Raw genomic sequence first — 27,132 nt, forward strand, 5'->3', positions numbered from 1 at the left:
ACACACACACGCACAAAGAAAAACAAGTAGATAGAATAGAAAAAATAGAAAGCTAGTGTTTGTTTTTTGTTGGTTTTTTTTTAAATAAAAAAATGAAAAAAGATAAATATAAAGTAGAATTAAAATAGAATAGAAAGTGCTAGAGTTAGAGGGTCAAATAAATTGTGAATTAGTATCTCATAGTGGATGTTAGTGGAATATATTGATATTATTGGTAAATGTGATTGCTCTGCTAGGAGATTTGTGAACTTGAGGAGAACTGATTTCATAACAAATCACCAAATACTAACCAGTCAGCTGTTTGCAGAGGACACTTTTATTTTTTGTAATGCAGTGACACATTTCAAGTGTGACTTAAGTGACAGAATACCTTATAATCCTACATATTTGATGTGTTAATGCCGTCTTGTCAATTTGGTCATGCATTATTTATTAAAAAAAATAACTAGGAACTTTTCATTTTACCAGAAACTATATCATTGAGGAGAGAAGTTACGCTCCCTGTGAGGATTTGGTTTTTGGCAGAATGTCATTCAGAGGCTTCAATCCTGAAGTTGAGGTACTTTTGTAAACTTTTATGAAATGTGAGACCACAAGTTTGCTTTAAAATTAATAATGAAATGAATAATAATAATAAAAAGCATTGTTCTTCATTATATCGTGTTATATATGTTATCCGAGCATGATTTGAAAATTTGAATTGGGGTTAAGCAAGAACAGTTTTGAACTTAAATTTTATTTATGTACTTGCTCTTAAATTAAGTTTTGTTCATTTTTATCATATCACTATCACAGATTTGCGACCTGCAATCTGAAATATTTGCTCATGTTGTGATAATGTTTCTTTCAGAACGGTCTTATCAAATTAATGTCATGATTGTGCACTGAACATTTTATTTATCAGCAAACTGAATCTCTTGTAGAAATTAATGTTACTTATGAACACACACAAAGAGGAAGAGGATGACGAAGAGGAGGACAATGTGAGCAGAATGGAAACTGATATTACAGATGAAGAGATGGCTAGAAGGTGAGAGGAAATGATCTCAAAGTAATGTCATTGTACAGGAGGGAAGGACATTGATTGTTATTTGCTTTTTCCTTCAGATATGAAAGCTTGGTTGAGAGCATGAGAAAAAAGTTTGCCAAGAAACGAGATCGCTCCGCAATTACTAAGAATAAAGAAGACGTCAACTGCGATGCTGTTGATAATCGACCCAAAAAGGCATTCCTGAAACCTCAGTACTGAGAAGTTTTATTTACACATCTACCATATATATATATATATTTATATTTTATGCAATGGACTTTTTTTTTTTTTTTTATCTTTTTTTTTTTCAATTGTTTTTTTTTTTTTTTTTTAGACTCATTTTTGTTTAATGACGATAACCTGCACTGTTAAAAGACCAACATTTCATGGAAAAGGTACAAGTGTTTTATGGATTTGTTTGAACAAGACTTTATGTATATATTTTTTCACAATTAAATGTACCATCCTAGAAAGAAAAGAAAAAAAAAGTAAAAACCTGACCTGGATGTGATGATCAGTGCTTTAAAATGGCCAAGATTTCGATGATGGCTTTAAAACCATTAAGCCATATTAGTGAAATTCTGGTGATGTTTCACAGGCAAAAATGGTCTATTGTTAATAATATAGCAATGCAGTCACTTTCAAACCTATCAGCTCTGTTGGTCAACGTGGGTTAAACCGGTTTCGAAAATCGAAATCTTTCACCCATGAAATTTTGCAGAAAAATTATAAATGTGACCGTACTTTCATGCTGGACTGTAAAATGACCGCTGATGCTGTGGTTTTGCTTGCCTAAATTGTTAACAGAAAGTCAAATGAGGTATGTAAATGTTAAGTGTGCAAGTCTTGTGCCATTAGTATCACTAAACGAGTCACAACTCAAGAATTCAAGAGTTCTGCTGGTTGGGCATCACTGCTCATAAAGATTCGTGAGAAGATTCTGTCAGACAGTGAGGTGGGGCTGTGTCTGTAGAGTAATGGAAGAGCCCACGCCGAGGCCCCGGGGTAATAGAAGGGCTTTGGTCTCGGGGACAGTATGGCATGCTTTAAAGCCTCCAGAAACGGCCCCGTGTCTGAGCTTGATACTGAAGACATGTTGACCAGCCGCTGCTGCATTGAGCGGATGTATTCTTCTCCATAAGACGCCATCACTTCCTGAGCCAGACCGCTGAGGATGTCCTCCTGAGCGCTATTCCACTGCTCTCTGCTGCCCAAAATATCTGGAAAATGGATTATTGTTGACAAAATGAAATCATATTTTACTTCAAAATTAAAAGAAAATATATATTTTTAATATCCTTTATTCTTTTGTGTTCTACAGAAAATAATAGCACTAAACATAAATACTGACGGAATTTTCATTTGTGGGTGGACTATTCCTTTAAAGGTGCATATAGTAGGTCCTAATTAAAGTTTTACGAAATAAGTTTTTTTTTTTTTATTATATTAATAGTACACGTTTACCTGAGATTAAGGCCCTGTCCACACGAACGCGGTTATTTTTAAAACCGCAGCTTTTTTTACGCGGTTAGGCCGTTCGTCCACACGCAAACGCAGCACCAGTTCACTGAAACCGAACATTTTCGAAAACGCCTGCCAGGGTGAAGATTTTCAAAAACTTCGGTTGCAGTGTTGTTGTGTAGACAGCGACGTTGGAGCCTGTGCTGTTGTCTCCACCTACTGGAAAATTTTTCAGGCTTCTGATTGGCCAACATGGCTTTACGGTTGAGATTATATCGCCACCTGTTGGTTTGGCATGCTCTTGCCAGTGCTTCATAGCATGCGTTTGCGTTTTCATGTGGACAGAGATTTTTTTTAAAACGGAAGAAGGAAAAACTCTTGTTTATAAAAATACCCGCGTACGTGTGTGGACATGGCCTAAGACTGTACAGTATTCATGGTATTCTATTTAAAAAAATAGTTTTAGTTATGTATGGTGCAAGTCACCCCCATCAATGTATTTTGCTATGCTGAACAGTGTTGCCAAGTCCGCGGTTTTCCCTCGGCATTGGGCTACTTTAACACGGTTGCCGCAGGTTGTTTTTCATGTCCGCGGGTTGAAGCGACTCCAATAACATATTTATCACCTGGAATGCGAATTTTAGCAGGGGAAGCCCCCCAAAAAACGTGTATTTTACCCCCCGGAATGCGATTTTTAACTGGGGACCCCCTCGAAACACGATTGGGCTAGTTTTGAGTAGCGATTGGGCGGGTTTTCTTGTGAAAACCTGGCAACCCTGATGCTGAATCAACGCATTTTGGTAAGCGTCTGGAAAGAATCTTGAGGCTTGGTTGCTAACAAAAAAAAAGTGAAAGTGAAGTGACGTGTGGCCAAGTATGGTGTCCCATACTTGCAATTTGTGCTCTGCATTTAACCCAAGTGCACACACAGTAGTGAATAGTGAACACACTCGGAGCCGTGGGCAGCCATAATGCTGCGGCACCCGGGGAGCAGTTGGGGGTTCGGTGTCTTGCTCAAGGGCACCTCAGTCGTGGTATTGAGGGTGGAAGAGAGCGCTGGTCATTCACTCCCACCCCTGACAATTCCTGCTGGACCTGAGACTCAAACCCACAACCTTTTGGTTACAAGTACGACTGTCTAACCATTAGGCCACGACTGCCTAATGTGACATCGCCAACTACTGGCCAGGCATGCATAATACTGAAGACTGAGTTTTTAGTCATTTTCACAAATCCGTGTGAATGGGGATTGTTTAGACAACATTGTTGTATGTATGTAAAACTTTTCAAAAAAGCAAAGGAAAAACCTCTCCGTTTGTAGTACAATTGTACTAAACCCAGAGAGCATGTGGTTTCGGACGCAGCCTAAAACTCATTATTGGTGTAATTTGCATAAAACTTAGAGATGATCATGCTGATCAGTGTTGATAGATGGCAGTGCAGTGTCTAATACCACTGTGGTATTTGTACACGAAAGAAACCGTGATGTTAATGCTAGCTAGAAAACTACTGAATGCACCTTTAATAGTCATGAAAATAGTGTTACATTACAAAAAAAAATTTATTAAAAATAATTTTTTGTTCATTGGCTTGCTTTCTTATGGGCTGTTCACATCAAGGACGATAACAATAACCACATAGTGTTAATAATCGTAATTCTGAGCGAATCGGGAAGTCCACACATTAGCTATAACAATAACAACCTGGGAACGATTTTGTTGGAATAACTTTTGGAACAATTTTTTTTCCAGTTATTGAATGATAAAAACATTGACTGCCAATCGGAATCCACTCGGTTTTCAGAGTTTGAGCATTTAATATCTGCAGCACGCTTATAACAAACAACAATGTCTGTTGGTGTGGACGCTAATAGTCATCATTATAGTTATTGTTCTTGGTGTGAAAGGGTCTTTATTCTCACTTGTTTTGAAAGCTCCAGGTTGAATGATGATGACTTTGACTCCCCAGCGTGAGAGTTCCTGTCTAATTGCTCCATTGAACGAGATCAGCGCTGCTTTAGATGCCCCATATCCTGCAAATCCAGGAAGTGGAACTTCTCCTGAAGGAAGCCAATGATTGATTTCAAAGCTGTTAGTGCTTATTGGGATTTTTATACTCCTTAATTGGATTGGGATAAATGTTTTGTAAGAGACTATTAAGTACCTGAAGTCTAGAAAAATGCATGTTTACAAAAAAGTTTACCTGCCATACTGGATATACTGATGAGTCGTCCTTTTGATTGTCGTATTAGAGGCAGAAAGGCTTGTGTTATCTCCACACTACCAATAAAATTTACATCTAAGCATTTTTTATACATTTTAATTGGCAGAATTTCTCCATCGCACACGTATCCCAGCACTCCGGCATTGTTCACTAGTGCCCAGAGTCCTGTCCACAAGAGATGAGTCAGAAAAAAATAACATCAATGCACTTGTCTGTATGCATACTACTAAACTTTAAACAGTAGCATTTCTTCTTGAGGTTGCCAGAGCAGTGCTATGTGGTTGCTGCAGTGTTCTGAGTGGTTTGTAGCCTGTGGCTATGCGGTTTCTTGGGTGTCCTGGGTTGTTATATGTGATGGGGCATTGCTGGGATATTTTGGGTGGTTGCTATGCAGTTTCTTTGGCATTCTGATCTACTATGTGGTTGCTAGGTTGTTCTGGATAGTTGCTAGAATGTTTTTCTAAAAGGTTGCTTGAGTGCTCTGGGGTGTTGCTTTGCAATCATTGGGTGCTCTTTGTGATTGCTATGCAGTCGCTAGGGTTTTTAGGATTACTGTGTGATTGTTATGGGGTTTGTAAGTGTTCTGTGTGGTTGCTGTGGAGTTACTAGGGTGTCTAGTGGCGCTTTTCCACTGCATGGTACGGCTCGGTACGGTTCACTTTTGGGGGGTTTTCCACTGGGTACAGTACCTGGTACCTGGTACTTTTTTTAGTACCACCTCGGTTGGGGTTCCAAGCGTACCGTACCGTTACCAAAACGTGACGTATAAACTCTGCTGAGCCGTACCGAGCCGAGTCGTACCACGCAGTGGAAAAGCGCCATAGGTGTTATTGGGTCATTGTTAAATGGTTACTGTGCGCTCTAGGTAATTGCTAGTTTTTCTAGATTGCTAGGGTTTCTGAGTAGTTGCTAAGTGGTGGCTATGGTTTTCTGGATAGTTATTAGGATGTAGCAAACTAGTTGAGTGGGTTAGCTGCTTAGTGGGTGTTCTGGGTAATTGTTAGGATGTTGTTGTGTAGTTGCTTGGGTGTTTTGAGGGTTGTTATGCAGTTGCTAGGATATTCTTTGCTATACAGTCGCTAGGGTGTTCTTGGTGGTTTTTGGATTTCTGCGTGGTTACTATGTGGTTTCAAAGGTGTTCCAGGTGGTTGCTATGCAGTCACTCGCTAGAGTGTTCTAGGTGTTATTAGGATGTTGTTAAGTGGTTACTAGGATGTTCTGGGTGGTTGCTAGTTTGTCGCTATGTGGTTTCTAGGGTGTTTTAGATAGTTGCTAGGATGTAGCAAAGTGTTTAAGTGGTTAGCTGCTAAGAGCATGTTCTGTATAATTGCTAGAATGTTCCCAAAAGGTTGTTTGGGTGTTCTAGGGGTTGCTATGCAGTCGTTAGGGTGTTCTTGGTGGTTTTTAGGATTACAGGGTGGTTGCTATGCAGTTTCTAAGATGTTCAAGGTGATATTACTGCAGTTACTATGGTATTCTATGCGTTATTAGGATATTAATTGGTTACTTGATGTTCTTGGTTATTGCTTGGGTATCTTGGTTTTCTATGTAGTTGCTAAGCACTTGATAGAGTGTTCTGGATAGTTGCTAGGTAGGTGTGCTGAGCAGTTGCTCTGTGGTTTGCAAGAGTGATCTTGATGGTTGCACAGATGTTAAGTGGTTACTGAGGTGTTCTATTTGGTTGTTATGGGTCAGTTGCAATGTGAGTGTTTTGGATAGTTGCTGTGCGATTGCTGGAATGTTCTAGATGATTGCTAGGGTGTTCTATGTGGTTTCTATACCGTCACTAAGGTGATTTTTTATTAGGTTGTTGTTAAGTGGTTACCAGAGTGTTCTAGGTGGTCACTAGGTAAGTAGACGGTAGATGTTGCTTGAGTGTTCTGAAAAGTTGCTAGGATATTGCCAAGTGGATATTCTGGGAAGTTGCGATTTGGTTGCTAGAATGTTCCGGATTGTTGCTAAGTGGGTTACTAGGGTGTTCTGGGTGGTTACTAGCGTTTTCTAAATAGATGCTCTGCTGTTGCCTGAGTGTTCTGGATAGTTGCTAACATATTGCTAAGTGGGTGTTCTGGGAAGTTGCTATGTGGTTGCTAGTGTTCTTGATAATTGTTCAGATGTTGCTAAGGTGTTCTGGTTGGTTTCCAGTGTTTTCTATGTAGATGCTATGCTGTTGGTTGAGTGTTCTGGATAGTTGCTAGGATATTGCTCAGTGGGTGTTCTGGGAAGTGGTCTTGTTTGTTGCTAAGTGGTTACTAGGGTGTTCTGTTTGGTTGCTATGACATTGCTAAGTGGTTGCTAGGGTTTTCTGTTTGGTTGCTATGACATTGCTAAGTGGTTGCTAGGGTGTTCTGGGTAGTTGCTATATGACTGTTCTGTACAGGAGGTTGCAATGTGGTCAGTTGCCAAGTGAGTGTTCTGGGTAGTTGCTGTGCAGTTTCTAGAATGTTGGTTGATGTTTCCATGTGGTTGCTAGGGTGTTCTAGGTAGTTGTTATGCTGTTGCTAATATGTTCTTTGTGATTTTTTTGTATGTTTTGAGTGGTTGTAGTTATATTTATTCATTCATTCTAAATCAAAAGACTTCATCTCAAGTTTTTATGAGATTCTAGTCTCTAAATATGGTTCAGATCCCTCCTTGTGCAAGTCTGTGATGTGTTTTCACCTGTTTTGTCATCTGCCAGGAAAAAAAATTTAATTTTGCAAAAGTAAAAGCCCACCTCTCGTCAACAAGCCGATCTGAGGTATCATTTATGTCTGTAGCACAAACGATTTGGCTGAGTTACATATCACATACTTGTCATTGCTTGCCTTAGGAAATACAATTAATAAGATTAGATATATCAACACTATATTTTCCGGTTCTGTTACCTGTTTTGCCTGTTTGACTCTGGATGTACTGATGTGCCTGTGTGATCTGGCTGCTGTTGGTGATGTCTAACTGTAGGACAGTGAGGTTTGGAGATGCATCTTTCTTCAGCTTCAGAGCTCCAGGATGGAGTTCATCCAGAACCCCTGCAAACACCCTCATCCCCGCGCTGTCCAAAAACTTGGCCAGATCGTGACCAAAACCTGAATCACAACCTGAGACAAACACAAGCTCAGTTCCTTAAACAATCACACTGCTACAATTCCAAAATTCCAATGCATTATGGATCATTTTGGTCATTAAAAGCATCTAATAATGCAGCAGCTCATGTTTGAAACCAGAAACCAGTCTGTGTTAAGTGTCATCACAAGAATGCAGCAGTGATTTATGGTCTTACAGGAAGAAGTGCTGTTAACCTTACTGAGATAAGTTCATAGTGCAAAGTTCACTAGGGTGGCAGAGAAATATTGATTTACTGGGTGAAATGTTTACATTTCATTGCATAGACAATTTAAGACCATTAATATTTTGTGTACAGTGACATTATTTTCATAACAATTAAGAACATTTACCCCCAATTCTCATTACTGTAATGCAAAGATCATATTGTCATTACAATAATATACTTAACTGTATTACTCGCTTTAATTACTTTTATTATCACTCTAAAGGCATTAGATTAATATGTTATACCATACATATATATATATATATATATATATATTATAGATGTAATATATACCAAAATTTATATCTTTTTTTTTCAAATTCAAATGTGTATAGATCGATAGATAAATAAGTGCTGATAACATTAATGTATTTTGTTTTTTCAGAAATCAGAATCACTATAATGAATAATAATAACACAAAAGTAAAACCTATATGCCTAAAACCTATATCATAAAAATGAGATTGATTTATGTAATTATTTATTCTTGTATTATTTATTACGGGATTAGGACTTCAGGAGGAAATAAGCTTAAATGTAATAAAAACAATGTCACAATGCAAAAAAATTTAATAAAAATAATAATAATAAAAAATCGAATTGGTCCTAAAAATAGGCTTTATTTCTTAATACAAGATGCAATTTCTTATTTCAACAAAAATTTTTGAGAGGTTTCATGAAATTCAAACAAAATAATTCAAATAATAACAAAATCAGTGAAATACAATTAATATATGCTGAGATTCATAATATATACAAATGCACAAACACAGAATTTAGCCAGTTATGCACAGTCTGACAGGACCAAACAGGATAGTGTCTTACCTGTGATCAGTACTGCCTTGTTTTTGGTAGGCAACATGACCTCTTCTCTCCCTACATAGTGGATGAGACTACACAGCACACTCACAAGCCCCACTTTAAGGGCGCTTGAATGGACCAAGCAGCTCAACATCACTCCAGAAACCATGAGTAGCACCAACCACCTCACCGACCGGCCCTCAGCAACCCGAAGAAGCAGCAGCCCAACACAAATTACCACAAGCAGATCGTATAGAAAACCCAGACAGCCTTCTACAATCCCCTCCATTTCTACACCACGCACAGGAATGAATCAGCCAATGCTATCAGGAGATCTAGAAAGGCGCCTGTGAGATTACAACCTGTCTATAGTGGTCAGCTGGTTTGATGAGTGTGTGAATCTTGTAAATCTTTCAGGTTTTATGCTTCACACTGCACAGAAATGAATCCCGCCCTCAACCAGTGCATATCATATGTTGCTCATTTAGGCATGTGCAAACGTGCCTATGGCTGTGGAAAAATGGGGCTGGAGGTGAACTCTATTTTATGATGTAAAACTCTAGTCCATGTTTTATCTTAAGAAACAAAGCGTTACATGGAAACTATAAAATAAAAGGATATCGATGAAAGAATCTAATGTGCTTTTAACAACATAATTGGATGCATTAATCTGATGAATCGCAAAATTGCACTTGTTGGCTCAAAGGTCTTCTGGCCTGACAGTATTTAAAGAAATATTGGATTCACTTTCATAACCATCAACTGATTTTGGTATGGACTGATTTGGTAATACATTGAACATGAAACTTTTCTTTACTCCGTTCCTTTCAGGTAACTGTGACTTTGTTTCTAGCTCAGTATCTTTTGTCTGGAACAGCATTCCTGTCAAACTATGCCAACACTGTTCAATCACACATCCCAGTCCTAAAACCCAATCCCAAAGTCTGATTGGTTGATAGGAACCAGTGCATAGATGTTGAACAAAGAAAACGTCCTACTTGACAACACATGGCAAGTTCAAAAGTTAAGAAAGTTAGCCTGCTTTAGAGTGTAGTTTGAATACAGTCGTCATATAGTTAGCACGTTCCCTAATTCAGGGAGAAATTAATTTTCTCTTCAACTCAAAAGCCAAGTAACGTGCAAGTAATTACACCCTTGGTCCCAGACCAAGGGGTGATGTCAAATCATGCTAGGTTTCCAAAACAGATTAGCATAAAAAAAAGAAATGCATTTTACTCATTGTGTTGGTGTGGCATTGCCAAATAATGGTAGTGAGTAACCTCATTCATTAAAACAGCTCATCAAATCAATTCTGGAGGTGCCACCTCCAAATCTGGAACATATGCGGGTCCATGTAATGGACACTTATCTCGGAGGGAATTTGACAGAAGAAAAAGAATATGCGACGAAGCAAGGTGACAAAGAATACATTTATTGTGGTTCCTTGGCCCAAAGGAGAACATGAAATCCATCTAGAATGTGCAGTGCAAACAGATAGTCGTCCCATACTGGTCCACAGATACACGAATACAGTCAAATCTTACACAACACACACAAGAATCTCATGGCTTATACATGATGACAGACATAAAGTGCTTGTCCTCCTTGTCTAGGCTTATTATATGAACTATGCCAAGCGTTAATACATAATTCACTAATCTCATTGGATGAGGGGGTCAGCAGAGGTAGGGTTAAAGGGGAGGAGTTAGGAAACATTTAAGAGCGGTTCTTCTTGAAGAAGCTGATGAGTCCATTGGTGGAGGAGTCGTGGGAATGAACCTCTGCGTCGTCCTGCAGCTCGGGTTCGATCTTCTTGGCCAGTTGCTTGCCGAGCTCCACACTGATGGGACAGATAAAAATCTGTAAATGAACGTATGCCTGAAACTTCAGACTTGAAGCAAATAATTTGGAGGGAAAGATCTGTCGCAACTTTTGAACTGGACCCAATTGATGCTGCAGAAGACTTTAAACTGGACTCACCCCCATTGGTCATAGCTGTTGATATCCCACATCACACCTTGCACAAAGATCTTGTGTTCATACATGGCTGAAACGTATGAACAAATACAGAATATTGTCCTTGAGTGCCCGCACTCAAATGCACATCTACAAAAGGAAGTAGCGGGATAGTATGTTTGATACTCACCAACAAATGCACCAAGCATGAATGGTGTAAGTTTCTTGAAAATGATCGAGTTGCTTGGCTTATTTCCTTCAAAAACCTACAAAAATCAATGTGTCATTCAAAAACAGATCACATGTATAGGACTAAATTCAAATATTACACACCAGAAGAAAATCCCACATACAATAAAAGATTCAAACTGTACTGTACGATGTCCGAACTGAGAGTGTCACAAAACAGTAGGTGAAAAGTATTCCGATGACCTACTATTTCTGGCGGGATTCTATTAGGCCGTAGGAGAGGATTCGTAAATAGTATTTCCTCTGCCTGAAACGTATGAACAAATACAGAATATTGTCCTTGAGTGCCCGCAAAACAAATGCACGTCTACAAAAGGAAGTAGCGGGATAATATGTTTGATACTCACCAACAAATGCACCAAGCATGAATGGTGTAAGTTTCTTGAAAATGATCGAGTTGCTTGGCTTATTTCCTTCAAAAACCTACAAAAATCAATGTGTCATTCAAAAACAGATCACATGTATAGGACTAAATTCAAATATTACACACCAGAAGAAAATCCCACATACAATAAAAGATTCAAACTGTACTGTACGATGTCCGAACTGAGAGTGTCACAAAACAGTAGGTGAAAAGTATTCCGATGACCTACTATTTCTGGCGGGATTCTATTAGGCCGTAGGAGAGGATTCGTAAATAGTATTTCCTCTGCATTTAACCCATCCAAGTTAGTGCACATACACATTAGGAGCAGTGTGTGAACACTAATTCACTAATCTCATTGGATGAGGGGGTCAGCAGAGGTAGGGTTAAAGGGGAGGAGTTAGGAAACATTTATGAGTGGTTCTTCTTGAAGAAGCTGATGAGTCCCATTGGTGGACAGACCAGGAGCAGTGGGCAGCCGTTTTTGTTTCGGGGAGCAATTGGGGTTTCTAGTCGTGGGTATAGAGTATGGAAGAGAGCGCTGTTCATTCACTCACCCCACCTACATTTCCTGCCTCCTGGTAGATTGCATTCATACTATGCATGTTCATACTAAATAGAACATGCTTTTGTAACGGTGGTAAAGAAAGTACTTATTCAAAAGAAGTACCTACTAAGGGAGTGTGTGGTTTCGGTGAGTTAAATCATGCGTTTGATTAGGAAGAGTTTGAAAATGTGTACTGCTGGAGTGCCTATAAAAAGCACTTTATGTCAGGGTTAGACATCCCTGCTCCTAAAGAGAGCTACTTTCCTGCAATCCCAAGCCTGCTTCAACACACCTGCCTGCAATTTTCAAGAACTCTGCAGGATGGTTGCTCTCCGGAAGCAGGGTTGGCTACCCTTGCTTCAGGCAATCTTGGCAATGCTTTTGTATATTCAAACAAAAATCCCTTTGTGACCATAACACACCAATGGATGCGCATTTGTCAAAGCATGTCCACTAACCACCAAAATACAGTTCCGACAGACTCCAGTTTAGATACCGTCCAAAGAATCAACACTTGGTTTTCAAGTAAAGAACCACTCACTTTATGGGGCAAGAGTTTCTCCAGTGCATCTCCAGACAACCCAGAACCCTGGAGCTCCTTCTTGGCCTCTTCAGGGGTCTTTCCCCTCATCAGAGCCTCCGTCTGCGCCAGGAAGTTTGCCATCAGGATCTACCGGATTCATGAAACGAGAGAGTGCTTCGTAACCCTTAGACAAACATGGCTCAAATAACATCTGGAGCATCAGTCACCCAAGAGAAGCAGAAAACAAAGACGTGTCCTGAACCACGCAGACGGTTGGCATACCTTATGATGCAGATTATCTCTGATAGGATGCTGACTCTGAGCAGGAATGAGGAAGTCAGCCGGAATCAAGCGAGTGCCTGCGGAGATTAAGATCTGTTGTGATAAACACGTCACAAATGGGCATTAGCATGTCAATTAAACTAGGAACTGGTCCACAGGGGAGGGTTAGGATCACAGACCCTGGTGAATGAGCTGGTAGAAGGCATGCTGTCCGTTGGTTCCTGGTTCCCCCCACACGATGGGTCCAGTGTGGTAATTCACACGAGTGCCAGACTTGGTGATGTACTTCCCGTTGGACTCCATGTCTCCCTGAAAGATCACCAACAACTCAACAAGTGTCCTGCTATAAGCAGCAATGAGGTCCTTTCCTGAAACCTCATCAGACCGACCTGCTGGAAGTACGCAGCGAAGCGGTGCATGTACTGGTCGTAGGGCAGCAGGGCATGTGTCTCGGCCTGGAAGAAGTTGACGTACCAGACGCCGAGCAGGGCCAGTATGACCGGGGCGTTCTGCTCCAGAGGAGCCGAGCGGAAGTGGTTATCCTTATAGAAAGAGTACAGAGCGGTTACCACCAGAGACACAAACTCTCAGACACTCTGAGGTACTCTCACAGTGTGGAGTGTACAGTAATCTTTATGTTGACTGGCACACTACAGTTGAGCTTACCATCCAGTGAGCACCAGCTAGAAGCTGCTCGAAATTGTCAAAACCTATGAGGGGACAATGAATAAAGTCACTGGATCATTTACAGACAGAAAGATGTGTGTAAATAGTCTCAGTGCAAGATGATGCACTAGTGGCCTTTCACATTTGGATCAGGCAGAAGTTAGGCCAGAAACATGCTCTACACAAGTACATAAACATGAATGTTTGGTCAGAACTTGGAGGGTTTTTTTCTTATTGTGAACACCAGAATGGAGTCAGGTGGTTGAAGTGGAGGAATTTGTAAATGGTGGACAGTAAATTAGATTAAAAAAAATTTACCTAATTACCAAACAAACCATATTTTTGGGAATATCATTGATGAATCATTCAAATCAGGACCAGGAACATGCATTAAGAAAGTAAATGGGGTCAATTATGATTTAATGTTGAATTTAAATCAGTTTAACTAGTTAACTCCAGTTCTCTCAGTGGTTCTCACTGACATTGAGTATGTTTACATGGTCAACAATAATCCGATATTAATACGATTAAGACAATACTCTGATTAAGAATCTACCATGTAAACAGAGATTTTTGATTACCTTAATCTGGCTAAAGTCATACTCGAAGTAAACACAAATCGAATTAAGACATGTGGAGTATTCCCATTTTAATCGCATTATTGAAGTGCAGTATAGACATGTACACACCTTAAAACACATTATTACCGTCGTGTAGTGACCGGCAGTGGTCAACCGTTTGATGGCAAACAAAAGAGCATGGCTTCAAGCAACAAGGCACATGTTTATCCGCCGTCGTCTGTTTGCACATATAGCATGACATATAATTAACTGCACTTGAAGCTTTCGTAAAATTAAAAATGAAACACCCAAAACTGTATAGTACTGAAGACGAACTGTATGTTGATATTCCAGAGGGGACATCGGATGGCGTCGCGTGGGAACGTAATGACGAGAGGCATTAATCGATCTATGTACTATAACATGTAAAACCGGAACATGAAAGGAATATTCTAAAAGCAACTCATGTAAACACCGTAATCACAATATTGTCTTATTCAGAATAAGGAAAATAATTAGATTACTGATGTCCATGTAAACGTACTCACTGAAAGAATAAACTAGTTATGATAATAAGACTGGTTATGCTAATACCTGTTATAGCGCCCCCTCTCTGGCAATGCTGAGAATGCAAAACGTACTTAAATTGCATTCTGATTTTATGTACAGCACACCCAAATTAAACTTGCGTAGCTAGAAGCAATTGCGATCACATACATGCATACAGCATGTTTCAGGCCTTATGCTCATACAGCAGACGTACCTATGTGCAGTGCAATGGACAAACCGATAGCCGACCACAGCGAGTAGCGCCCGCCGACCCACTAAAACATGAGCAATCAGCATCAGAAAAGCAGTCTGGGCTTTGAGAAGTAATATGCTAATTCAGAGTAGTCAAATATTACTGGCAGTCATGCATTCAGTCATTTACTTTCAGCCTTATTCTCAGCCATTCTCGTGCAAGAACAATATAATGTAAGGAATACTTACATCCCAAAACTCAAACATGTTGTTGGTGTCGATACCAAAGTCCTTGACTTTTGGCTGGTGAGGAAACAGGAAATTTCTTTAAAACTTTTTTTAAAGATACTTAAAACATCGACATAAAATAGCATACAGCTGACAAAATCCTGTACTTACTGCATTTGTGGAAAGAGCCACAAAATGTTTGGCCACAGCAGATGTCTGAAAATACACAAAACGCTGAATGAGACAACCATCTATAATGTAGTGCATAAAATTAGACATAAATCAGGAATCTTTCAGTAAAACAGTAAAAGTACTAACATCTTTAGCGGCCTGGAGGAACCATTCTTTGGCCGTCTCAGCGTTGGTGATGGTCTCTTGGGTGGTGAACGTCTAAAAAACAAAATACATTAAGAAATTAAGTACTTTCAGTAACTTGTTCACTTTGTAGTACCAGTTTTGTTTAATAGAAATCAGGCATGTGATCAGCTAGAGACAAAAAAAGTCTGTCCATGTGTCTGGCACTTATTACTTCAAAATTATTTTATCACATTAAAGGCAGAGTAAGGGATTTCTGGTAGCCAATGTTGATATTAGATCTTATATTTTAATAATACATACTATTGTCCTGTAAAAGTAAAAATCAGCATTTAATAATAATATAATAAAAACAAAACAAAACTTAATAAATGCTATTCCAAACATTACACAAGTATTGTGAATGATTACCAGACTTGACTCGATGAGTCCTAGCCATCAGGATAAAAGAGAGAATATCTAACAGAAGTGACTGACATTTCAGTCCAGAATCAGGCAACATTTGCTATGATAAACGTAACTAACAACAGACAGTTTTATTACACTTCAGTTACTCAAAGCGATAGCCAAATCTCCTTTATTGGTCAATTATGATGTGTAAGCATCTCAGGAAACTCATAGTAAACTCACCAAGTCAGAACCACCAATGCCAACGTTCACGACGTCAGTGATGGCTTTACCACTGAAGCCTTTCCACTCGCCACTGCGCACTTTCTGTAGAATAACACACACATACACAGTGTCAACTTCCAGGAATTTTCATAGCTGACAGTGAAATTAATGATCAATTAATCATAAATTATATTATATTATAAAATTACTTAAAAATGCAAGCAGAGAAGTACCACTTAGCCCACGTAAAAAAAAAAAAAAAAATATATTATTATTTATAATATATACATTTTGTTGATTTTGATTGCTTCCATTGTCCTCATTTGTAAGTTGCTTTGGATAAAAGCGTCTGCTAAATGACTAAATGTAAAATATATATATATATATACACACACACATTTTTATTACTCGTTTCATTAATTACAATAATAATGTTTAACGAAAATACAGATGCAATTCCTTCTCCACAATAAAACCTTATTGTGTGGGTATTACTTAGAGTTGTAGTTTGAGTACAGTGTATATAATATCACTACAGAGGTCAGTTACAGTGAGATTTGCACGCTCTCCTAGCTTTATGACTGGCGGTTGGGAATTGGAATGACACAGGGATACTGTCAAATGATTATAGTTATCATAGATTCATATTTTATATTTTATTTTAGTTAAGTGAAAATACATTAAAAAAATAAGTGTTTTATAAACAAGTGGGTTGTTACGTGCATATTCACTCACATGGCAAAAGCCCTTCATCTGCTCCAGGACTCCGTTCACGTCCGGCATTACGTCTTTACCGTCCACCATGATAGGAGTGTTAGAGCGGTTCCTCAGGGCGGTGTGGAGAACAGCACGACCCTAAACACACACACACACAAACTCAGCCCTACCCTAAAGAGGCATATAAGCAACTACTCTCCCTTTATTTAATTGACATCGGTTTCATTTGTAACCATCTCATGTGAGTTATGTCTCCCTGAGGTGTTCATTAGAATAGCATTTACCATGAGCCACAAAAGAGACATTACATGCTGCAGTTTCAGGACAGCCAGTAAGGTAAAGAGGAAACTGAGGGTTTTAACAGAACTTTCTGCTATGTGCCAATAGAAATTTAGAGAAGATGGAAGTGGAATTTACACAGAAGCAAATTCTAGAAGTGCATTACAACAGGTCTTGCAATTTCAATCTAAACCTCTCAGATTAAGTTAATTCTCAGTGAAATGTTTTACTGAGATCTTACCTCAGTGAAGTTGATCTTTTCCCCTGCAAACATCTTCTCTCTGGCAGCTTCAACGCCCACCGATCGCGCCTAATCATGATGAGACAGGAAAAAACGGTTAATGGGACTCAGAACTTGTGCATGCATACAAAGAACTATACAAACACCAATTGTGTTTTGTGCTGTGATTACTGTAAGAAATCTGCTGCATCAGAGTGATACAGTTTTGCAATCTCTACTTTGATTGGTTGAAGAGAGGAAGTACCGAGTCAGGTTAAATATGGGGCTGTAATGATAACTAAAGCTCAAAGTATACTTCCGTTAAATGTACAATATAGACTTGCAATTCTGAGAAAAAAAATCAGATTTGCAATATACAAATACAATTGCATGAGGTAAAGTCAGAATTGCGAGACGTAATGTCGGAATTGCACAATGTAAAGTCGGAATTGCACGATGAGAAGTCGGAATTGCGAGACGTTAAGTCGGAATTGCACGATGAGAAGTCGGAATTGCGATATGTGAAGTCGGAATTGCGATATGTGAAGTCGGAATTGCACGACGTCATGTCGGAATTGCGAGATGTAATGTCGGAATTGCACAATGTAAAGTCAGAATTGCACGATGAGAAGTCGGAATTGCGAGACGTTAAGTCGGAATTGCACAATGTAAAGTCGGAATTGCGATATGTGAAGTCGGAATTGCGAGATGTTAAGTCGGAATTGCACAATGTAAAGTCGGAATTGCACGATGTAAAGTCGGAATTGCACAATGTAAAGTCGGAATTGCACGATGTAAGGATGGAATTGAAAGATGTAAAGTCAGCATTGTGAGAAAAGTCAGAATTCTGAGTTTATATCTTTCAATTTTGACTTAAGGGTTACAAAGTCTGAATTATGAGATAAAGTTACAATTATCTTTTTTTTTTTAATTCCATGCTCCTGTGTTTGCACTGTCAAATTATGTATATAATTATACTTTTGGCTGCAAACATACGATAGCATTTGCGTCAAAACTTAAGTATGCTTTGGTTTTCAACTCGCACTATATAAACATTACACCACACACAGGCCTAACTTAACCTGATACAACTATTCTATTTTCAGCAGCAGCAGCTTTAAGAACACATGCACTTAGCCAATTAACATCTGGAGACACACACACACACACACGCTTCTGACAAGGGGTTTAAAGATGCTTAGCTGAGAGATTACAGTAACAGCTCTGATCCTGCACTGCTTTTTAATAGTAACACACTTTACTCTGACTTTATGAAGACATTTTTAGCTTGAGGAGGATTGTGGACCGTACCATGTCGAAGAGCATGCGCATGACTTCTTCATTGATGAGATTCTTAGAGTAATCCAGCAGAATGTCTCCATCATCTGTCGTCATCTGTAAACTGCTCAGAAGACAGGATCACACACACAGTTAGGATATACAAAAGCTCTATTATTATTTGTTTGATTTTGCTTCATGTACAACATGGATAATGCAGGAACATCATTCAAGCCTGGTATACATCCAAGCGAGAGGATCTTAGTGATGTTTAGACTGAGAGAATGAATTAAACCGATGAGGAAAGCTAAATGAGCCATTTGAGAAAATATATTATGCCCATCTTAGCAGAGTTATATTAAGCAGTGACTCTCAAACTGCAGCATGCCACATTACTCTCAGAACTGAATTGTACTCAAATAAATATTTTTCAGATATTTTAAATGATTATTTTTTTCCCTCACAATTTAAATTCCTGAGCTATCCCTTAAAAAAATGTAATGGCAAAATTATTTTCGTCCAAAATACCATATACTTTCCACAAAATCTTTATTGTATTTTTTATCTAATATTTTAATACTAATGTAACAGTTATACGAATACAGTTTTACTGTAATAACAAGTATAAGCAGAGATTATGGTTACCAATTTTGCATGCAGAGCTTTTTATTTTTTCCTGTGTACATCTTGTAAATGTATATATTTTGTGTACTGACATACAAAATTGGATATAATTTGTAAGAAAACTATACATAAATATGTATAATATATATGTATAAATATAAAGAAAAATTAAATACATAGTATGCATCATATACAAAAGTGTTTATTTATTTAAAACTGTATGAATATATATTTATACGGTTTTAATAATAATAAATAATAATTATTATTATACAGTATAGCTGTACGCACCTAATCAGACTCACACGTCATAATTTCACGTTATCACGTCAGAAGTGCAAACACGTGCACATGTAATGCTCTGAAAGCCTTGAACTATGTAATTTTCTTCCTTTTTTTTTTTCCTCTGGCAGCTAATAATGTTAATTTGATAATGTGAATGTGTAATACCTCATGTTCTTGTGGCACTGAATTAATAAAGCATTAAAAAAAAAGTGCAAACACGTGCTGACTCCCCATCATTACAACGATTTAAGTACAATTCGTCTCAAACATAACAATTGTGTTTAAGTTGAATATATATTTTGCATATTATAAAAACGTAAATCAAATGAATTTTAAATATATTACATTTAAATATTATGAATGAAGATAAAATGAGTTCCTATTCACGCACAGCACGTTCAGTACTGACTCAGCCCGCAGTGAGTGTGTGCAAAAGAGCACGTACACCATGCTGCTATAGCGCCCTCTGTTGGCCAACACCATTCTGAGCATAAGAACATACTAGACTTATGAACACTGCATCCATCGGGATTTAACCCACCACAGCTAATGAACTCTAATATGAATAGACTATGCCTGGTGCATATGCAACATATAAACACAGAAGTGTCGCACTAGAGGATGTGATACTTCCTTATGAGATTGCATAAACAGTGAGTGCACTTGAGATAATATGAATAGACTATGCCTGGTGCATATGCAACATATAAACACAGAAGTGTCGCACTAGAGGATGTGATACTCCCTTATGAGATTGCATAAACAGTGAGTGCACTTGAGAAATACCTGATCATGTGCATTTAATGAAATACGGTCAGAAACTCACACATGCATGCTGCCACATAATAGCAGTGTGAAGGTGCGTGTAGAGCTGTAGCACACAAGATCGATGACCAATGACCTTGTTTTGTGTCTAGCTGCTAATATGGCCATGTCTGCTCTGTTTTAAAGCAAAGATAAATAGTTAAACATACTATCAGTGTGTTTATATGAGTGTAAATGAAGGATATAAAGCAGGTGCAGCAGTGCAGAGGGCGGAACCTGGAGCTCGAGACTACTGGCCTAATGTGGCAATAACCTTGCAACATCAACCTGGAAATCAAGGCTGCCATGTAACGCTAATCGTCATGATAGGTGCATATTTCCACGTATATATGCCCTGATATTAAATTGCAAGACCATTAAGATGATTTCTTAGAAAAAACAGTGCATAGATCTGTTCATATAGGCCTTAATGACCAAGATGCGAGTCCTAGTAGCAGCTGATGCGCGGCCAATGTGATGCTGGCAGGCTCGATGAGATGAAATGTGCATCTAAACGTGTAGCAGAGCTCACATACACAGCGGAAGCGCGTTTGATGCGTGTTTCACCTGAACTTGTTGAATCTGTCTGGATCGGCGCCGAACATCTGCCTCATGTTGAGGTTCCCGGCGCTGGATTTGTACCATTGCTCCAGTTTGCGGTAGTTCGGATCGCTGGTGAGTCCCATGATGAAACAAAAAAAAACACCGCTGTCCTTCGGTCCAAAGCTGCTAATGTGAATTACACCCGCTCAGCACTCACGCAGCGCACAGAAGCGTGAGGAGGAAGTGCAATGACAAATCCTGACAGCCACGCCCATCACGACTAGGGCACGCCCACCATGACGACAGCGAATCCTGCGTAGCCCCGCCCACTGTGACACTGCACTGACTGAGGCGGTCAGATGGCTATGTAATGTAGACCATGTATTTTAAAATTAAGTATTTGAAATAACAAAATTTAATTTTTTTTGATACTGTGTGTGATGGCTGATATTAATCAACTGACTTATTTTATACGTATTTTTTTTACGTGCTTTTTTGTTTGTTTGTAGGGATTTGATGGAACCAAAACAATCACAACAATATTTTGTACACTCTCAGGAAAACAACAACGACAACAAATTAACCCCTTTATTAAAAAAGGTGCTAATATTTACCATTTAGGTACAAATACAATACAATACTGAAGTACTAATATGTACCTTTTAGGGTGCTACCCCCCAATGACAACCTTTTTTTCTTTTCTTTTCTTCTGAGAATGCAATTGGAGTTGTAAGAATGCCGGCTTATTTAACATTACTCAATTGTTAAAGACTATTTCTTTTCAATTATGTTTTAATCAAAATTATTTTTTATTATAATCAAAACTATTTTATAAGTGCACAGAATTTTAGATATTAAAATAATTTTAGAAGACTAGCCATTGTGAAAAATAATGCACATAACTAAGTGCACTTGTAGTATATTTCATATCTTAAAAGTATATATACTTTTTAAAAAACTGTACTTGTAGAAAATGTAATATTACTGTTATAAGAGCCCATTTAAGTGTACTTAAGAGTACACACTTTGAGTTTCAATACTTCAAAATACGGTTCCATTAGTTAATGTTATTTAATCCATTAACATGAACAAACAATAAACAATACATTACAGTATTTATTCATCTTAGTTAATTTGAATGAAAATACAGTCGTTCATTGTTAGTTCATGTTAATTTAGTGCATGAACTAATGCTAACAAGCACAACTTCTGATTTTAATAAAGCATTAGTAGTGAAATTAACAGTAACTAAGATTAATAAATGCTGTAGAAGTATTAATGCTTAGTTCATTTTAATTAACTAATGTTAACTAATGAAGTGAAGTTAACCGAGATTCTTAACACACTTTAAATACACTTAAAAATGTGCACTTTGTAATGCCACATTAAAGTTTTTCAGTATATTTTAATAATCTTTTGTTGTGCTTTAAAGTACACCTATTTTTTGTTACATAACATACTAAAGCACATGTAAAATACTTCATAATTTACTTATAAATTACTGTAGCTATTCAATATTAAAGTTGTTACATTTTAAATGTACTAAATTTCAATTTTATCATTACAAATGTGTAATTAGAAAAATATATATTTAATACATGAGGTATAAGTTTTACCAAAAGTGCTTTTCAGCAGTACACATTTACCATATTAAAAACTGAAGCAAATATATTGCATGTAAAATGCATTAAAGGGATTAACTGACCCCAAAATGAAAATAGTCATCATTTACTCATCCTCCACTTGTTCTAAACCTGTTGGAGTGTCTCTCTCCTGTTGAACACAAAAGAAGATATTTGTGTAACCAAACAGTTGATGGTAGCCATTGACTGCCATAGTATTTTTTTTTTCATACTATGGAAATCAACTGTTTGATTACCAATATTCTTGAATATATCTTCTTTTGTGTTTAACAGAAGAAAGAAACTCCTGGAGTAAATTAATTTTCAGTTTTGGGTGCACTTTGCCTTTAAAGTCTTCTTAAGTTAGACTAATTGCAATTAATATGAATGTAAACTACATTTTCATTTTGCAAAATAACATGTAATTAAGTGCCTGGGGAAAAAATAATATAAATACAGTATTGGGGAGTAACTAGTTACATGTAACGGCGTTACGTAATTTAATTACAAAATAAATGTAACTAATCAGTTACAGTTACTAAGAAAAAATGTGTAATTAAATTAGTTACTTATGAAAATGTTAACGATTACAAAGGGGGTTACATTTGAATATTTACACACATCCACAAACAGATTTAATTGAGTTCTTTCCCAAATTGCTCTGATTACTCTGAGACATACGGCCCTATAATATCCGCGATGCGGAAAACACGGACTGGCTGGAACTCCTATAACACGAAAACTCACTTACTATGCAACATTTGGACGAATAAATGTCATCACTCAAAATACTGTATAAAGGACATCATTATTATCTATTGTAATGTTACAGTAGTCATTTAGCAGACAAATAATCATATTTTATAATAGGTTTAGGGGGAGCTAGTGCAGACAACAACACAACTCTTACGAAAATTAACAATTTTACCTAACCTTGGTAACCGCAAATTATTAACCATGGTTTTAGCTACACTAACCATAGTTTAACCATGGAATTTGTAGTAAAAATAATCTTGCATCTAGTAAAAACCTCTTTACATGTAGTTGTGAACAAATACCATGCCGGGTTCACAAGGAAAGCGTGTCGACCCTGATGAAAGGATTTGGTGTTCATCAAGACATTTCCAGAACAGCATTTGCCTCGCAAGCATCGCCAAAGATCGGAGGTTTGTGACAAGACCTGCATGCAGCAATGTCCCGTTTATACGCGAGTATCACTGTTCCAACATTCAACAAACGCACCGCTGGAATTTACACTGTAATACACAGCCTCTAAAGAAAACTCTGGCATTAAGGCCCAATCCCACTTCTACCCCTTAGCCCTTCCCCTTTCCCTTACCCCTCCGTTTCGCGCGTTCACGTGAAGGGGTAGTGGTGTCTCGATTCTCTTTTGGTTGGAGGGGTAGGGGAAGGGGAAGGTCCAGACAGCCCTTCAAACGAAGATTTTTCGGGACCACACTTCAAACGAAGGGGTATGAATTATCTCCGCGTAAATCGGCTACAGCGGCAACATGGCTGCCCGAGCAAACAAAAAGACACATTAATAAAGATTTTAACGAAAAGTAATCATTTATTTTATGTTACAATCAATCGTGAGTTCATATTTACGGTCATGTTACTCAAAGAAATGTTTGCAAAAAAATCGCTAATATTTGCTAACTAGCGTCATATCATTACAGACTGCACGATAGTTAATTAGAAATCGCTAAACCCTTTTCTCAAATATTGGCAATTCGAGAGAGCGAGAGAGAGAGAGAGAGAGACAGAGAGAGAGAGATGAAAGTTGCGTGTATGCGCGTCTGAGCGTTTCTCTTTAGAGTGAGTTTACTTCAAAAACAGCGATTTTATCCTCTCGTTGCTGGAAAATATAATGTTGCGATTCAGTATTCAAACTGTTATTAATAAAAGTCGTGGTGCAGCGTTAACAAGTTTCTTTTCTCCTGGATGTGTGAGCTGCGTGATCTCCAATATATATATATATATATGTGTGTGTGTGTGTGTCAGTAAGCAGCGCATTAATATAGAACGCTAATTAAAGGCTCTAATGCACACCAGTATAGGTGTGTGTATTGTAGGAGCTAGACGACGTATGATGACGTGTGACGGCATAGTAGTGGTGTCCCAATTCTTAGGGGAATATTTTCACCCCTACCCCTTGACACTCTGTTTCAAGGGACAAGGGGTAGGCAGAAGGGAAAGGGAAGGGGAATACAATAGAATTGGGATTGGGCCTAAGTGAATAGATACTTGATGGATATTTTTACCGCAACATTCCTAATAATTAATATATATATGAAAAAAAGTGATATTTTAGGACAGCATGGATGTTTATTGTTCCTAAAGGTAAAGGTAATAGCTTCTTTATTTGTTCATATTGACCAGTTAATTATAAAAGGCCCCATTATGAAGGCCCAAGTAAATCATGTCCATGTGCTTTAGATAAAGATTCACTCTCGTCAGATTCCAAAGGACGTGTATTATTGAAATAAAGCATCTATTCACCGAATTTAAGAGCTTGAAAAGTGCAAGAGGATATTTCACTCAAGATCCAAAACTAAATGTTTTGCATCTTACAGCCTTGTACTTTAATGTATGCTATAATCTGAAAACAGTTGATTTCATTATGAACGTAACCCAAATATCCCAACAGTTTAAACAAACACAGAGCAAAACATTTATATGGAGAGAGAAAAAAAATAAACAATTTTTGCAGAGATGTCACAGCCATACGCTACACAATCAAGATCAGAGTCACAAACTGGCCAGTAAAAATATATCAATCCTTCAACTTCAGTGATAAATCCATAAAAAATGACTTTATTCTGCCGCCGTTTGCTCCACAGCAAAATCTCCCTGCGAGAATAATGCAAAGCTATCAGAGGCCAAAAACTGATTTGGTTACAAAATGCGACGGAAGTGACATCACGAGCGATGCGTAGGTGTGGATATGACATCACAATGTGCAGGTCAGGTAGAGCTGCATGATGACATCATGCCAGTGCAGTCAGTGACTGTAAAACACAGCAGCTGAACGAGGAGAGGCGGGAAAAGCTACAGAGACAACACATTCTGCCTTTTCAACACTCCAGCTTCCGGTCACATTTAAGATAGAAAGCAGGAGAAACGATCCACTGGGAAGCACTGCTACTGAATAATATCTGGTAAAATAATCATAAGTACTCTCAAACTTCCCAGCGAGCTCTAGGCTCAGTGTGACTCGTCAGTTTCACTCGATGTTTTATGAGGCGAAGGACATATGATCTGAATGTTGAATGACGGGATTATAATTATTAGTGGTAAAAGCTCACCGTCAAAGTAACTGCAGCATAGAGTTCTGTAGATTCACAGAGTAGCATTATTTCTTCGTAAACGTCTGCTACAAAGTGCTACATACTGCAAAGTGGCCCTCATCAAATATAAATCAAACCCACAGAAAATAGAAACATATCACTGAGGTCGCTTTGCCTTGGTTGACCATATCGTCTCATTTTAATTTGTGCTATTTCCTGGTTTCCCTCAAAAACTGCATTTCTGTGTTTTTCTCCATTATATCTAAAACGTCCTTTAGTGAAACTCTACCAATACTGGCACCTCTTGAAGCGCTTGCCCTGAAACTACAGACCTCTTACGAGGGACTGATACATCCACGTTTATATTTTAAAAAAATTATAATTATACTTACTACAGGAACAGGAATAGTGATGTTGGGGGCTGAAGAATGAAATTACATTAGAAAAATATGACAATGCATAACTGAGTTCCAGGCAGTCTATGTTGATGCTAAATACACTGTAAGATACTTTATAGCAAAACAAGTCAAAAATAAAGCTCATTCAGTGATCAAAAACACAATACGTTGTTCTAGATAATCTGTTAGCTGTAAGCAGCAGTATATCAAATTCAGGTTAAGCATTGAAGGTCAACGAAACAGCCCTCAGTCCCTCAGAAATCATAATGTATTTGAAACCATCTGGAAATATTATTCTCAAATTAACGCTTCAAAAAAAAAAAAAAAAAGCATTTGTTCCACTCCTCAGGAAGAAATGGAGTAGCGGTTTCATTAATAGCCAGGTTTGAAGCAGTGCTGGTGACAGATTTTTACAACACGTACGTTATCTTCCTCGTTCTCAGCAAAACATGTGACCCGAAATGCAGTTCCCACACAAATCAGGTCTTCTGGATCTGCTTTCTCTGACCACTATACAGCAACTTTGTTATCCTTCTGGAAAAACAAATGAAGAGAGAAAAAAGTAAATATCTACCAATATTCATTTATATTTTGTATGTGTATATATATGTATATATATATATGTGTGTGAAGAGTTCATTTGCAAAAACCGATAAACGCCACTTTAAAAAAAAAAATGAGCTGATTGCCGTGCATTGTTCTCCACATATAGTGCAATCTGAACCCTAAACACGTTTTGTCAAAAAAGCCGGTTTTGTCCACTTTCAAGGCATCGCGAGCTCACGTTTCACTGCAGAAGCCGACAAGCGCACTTGCTGTTTTTGAACAGAAGCCGACAAGTCCATTTTAGCGAATCAGCGCGCTGTATTCAGGTCAGGTGACAAGGCTACTTTCACTTTAAGAAAAGACGTGCTAGCTGAGAGGAGTTTCATCAAAGCTGACTAAAAGTGATCGAGGATGGATAATTTCGACAAACTTGATGAATCTGTGATATCTTTTTCAGGGCGAAAAAGGAAAACAAAAGCTGAAACGTTTTCACGGAACCTTGCAAAAGCAGCACGTTACAATGGTGAGGTAAAAGCTCCATGTATTGCGTGTAATCACATGCATACAGTTTATGATCACAACAACAACAACAACGTTTGTCAGGCATCTACATTGTCATCTGAGGAGATTACAAAGATTAAACAAGTGTTTTTTT

The 27,132-nt window shown here is 38.0% G+C and overlaps 4 protein-coding genes across 4 annotated transcripts in view; 1 reads left to right on the forward strand and 3 right to left on the reverse strand.

Moving 5' to 3' along the window:
• LOC107723979 (M-phase phosphoprotein 6-like) overlaps positions 1-1,317 on the forward strand; it is a 5,741-nt gene extending 4,424 nt beyond the window's left edge. The window contains exons 3-5 of the mRNA XM_016532716.1: positions 469-559; positions 924-1,030; positions 1,108-1,317. Of these exons, the coding sequence (XP_016388202.1) occupies positions 469-559; positions 924-1,030; positions 1,108-1,249 (340 nt within the window). The 3' untranslated portion in view covers positions 1,250-1,317. The remainder of the gene's footprint in view (positions 1-468; positions 560-923; positions 1,031-1,107) is intronic.
• Positions 1,318-1,336: 19 nt separating this feature from the next.
• hsd17b2 (hydroxysteroid (17-beta) dehydrogenase 2) lies at positions 1,337-9,426 on the reverse strand. Its single transcript, XM_016532715.1, has 5 exons — positions 8,853-9,426; positions 7,582-7,794; positions 4,694-4,879; positions 4,413-4,550; positions 1,337-2,250 (listed from the first exon to the last, which is right to left on the reverse strand). Exons 1-5 carry the CDS (start codon positions 9,115-9,117, stop codon positions 1,910-1,912), a joined length of 1,143 nt encoding a protein of 380 aa, XP_016388201.1. The 5' UTR covers positions 9,118-9,426; the 3' UTR covers positions 1,337-1,909.
• An 814-nt stretch (positions 9,427-10,240) lies between these two features.
• Positions 10,241-20,883, reverse strand: LOC107723949 (glucose-6-phosphate isomerase-like). The gene is made up of 17 exons (XM_016532679.1): positions 20,646-20,883; positions 18,399-18,489; positions 17,109-17,177; positions 16,607-16,726; positions 15,881-15,973; positions 15,263-15,334; positions 15,116-15,160; positions 14,966-15,019; positions 14,739-14,799; positions 13,416-13,459; positions 13,139-13,291; positions 12,929-13,058; positions 12,750-12,826; positions 12,486-12,614; positions 11,381-11,456; positions 10,809-10,875; positions 10,241-10,668 (listed from the first exon to the last, which is right to left on the reverse strand). The coding sequence occupies exons 1-17, from the start codon at positions 20,762-20,764 to the stop codon at positions 10,545-10,547; spliced, it is 1,524 nt and encodes a 507-aa protein (XP_016388165.1). The 5' UTR covers positions 20,765-20,883; the 3' UTR covers positions 10,241-10,544.
• A 4,046-nt stretch (positions 20,884-24,929) lies between these two features.
• The window catches only part of LOC107723950 (protein LSM14 homolog A-like), a 16,627-nt gene continuing 14,424 nt past the window's right edge, over positions 24,930-27,132 (reverse strand). Inside the window, exon 7 of the mRNA XM_016532681.1 lies at positions 24,930-26,465. Within this exon, the coding sequence (XP_016388167.1) occupies positions 26,442-26,465 (24 nt within the window). The 3' untranslated portion in view covers positions 24,930-26,441. The remainder of the gene's footprint in view (positions 26,466-27,132) is intronic.

This window comes from Sinocyclocheilus rhinocerous, unplaced genomic scaffold, assembly GCF_001515625.1.
Source record: "Sinocyclocheilus rhinocerous isolate Xijiao unplaced genomic scaffold, SAMN03320098_v1.1 scaffold63, whole genome shotgun sequence".
Lineage (NCBI taxonomy): Eukaryota > Metazoa > Chordata > Actinopteri > Cypriniformes > Cyprinidae > Sinocyclocheilus > Sinocyclocheilus rhinocerous.

What these genes read in the sequence shown, in the direction of transcription:
- hsd17b2 (XM_016532715.1), bottom strand. Translation starts at nt 9,117, where the DNA reads ATGGAGGGGATTGTAGAAGGCTGTCTGGGTTTTCTATACGATCTGCTT. An exon ending in CAAGGCAGTACTGATCACAG is followed by an intron (nt 7,795 to 8,852) that starts GTAAGACACTAT and finishes TGTTTGTCTCAG; the next exon opens with GTTGTGATTCAGGTTTTGGT. An exon ending in CAGTATATCCAGTATGGCAG is followed by an intron (nt 4,551 to 4,693) that starts GTAAACTTTTTT and finishes GGCTTCCTTCAG; the next exon opens with GAGAAGTTCCACTTCCTGGA.
- LOC107723949 (XM_016532679.1), bottom strand. Translation starts at nt 20,764, where the DNA reads ATGGGACTCACCAGCGATCCGAACTACCGCAAACTGGAGCAATGGTAC. An exon ending in TCCTCCAGGCCGCTAAAGAT is followed by an intron (nt 15,161 to 15,262) that starts GTTAGTACTTTT and finishes GTGTATTTTCAG; the next exon opens with ACATCTGCTGTGGCCAAACA. An exon ending in ACATGTTTGAGTTTTGGGAT is followed by an intron (nt 14,800 to 14,965) that starts GTAAGTATTCCT and finishes CTCATGTTTTAG; the next exon opens with TGGGTCGGCGGGCGCTACTC.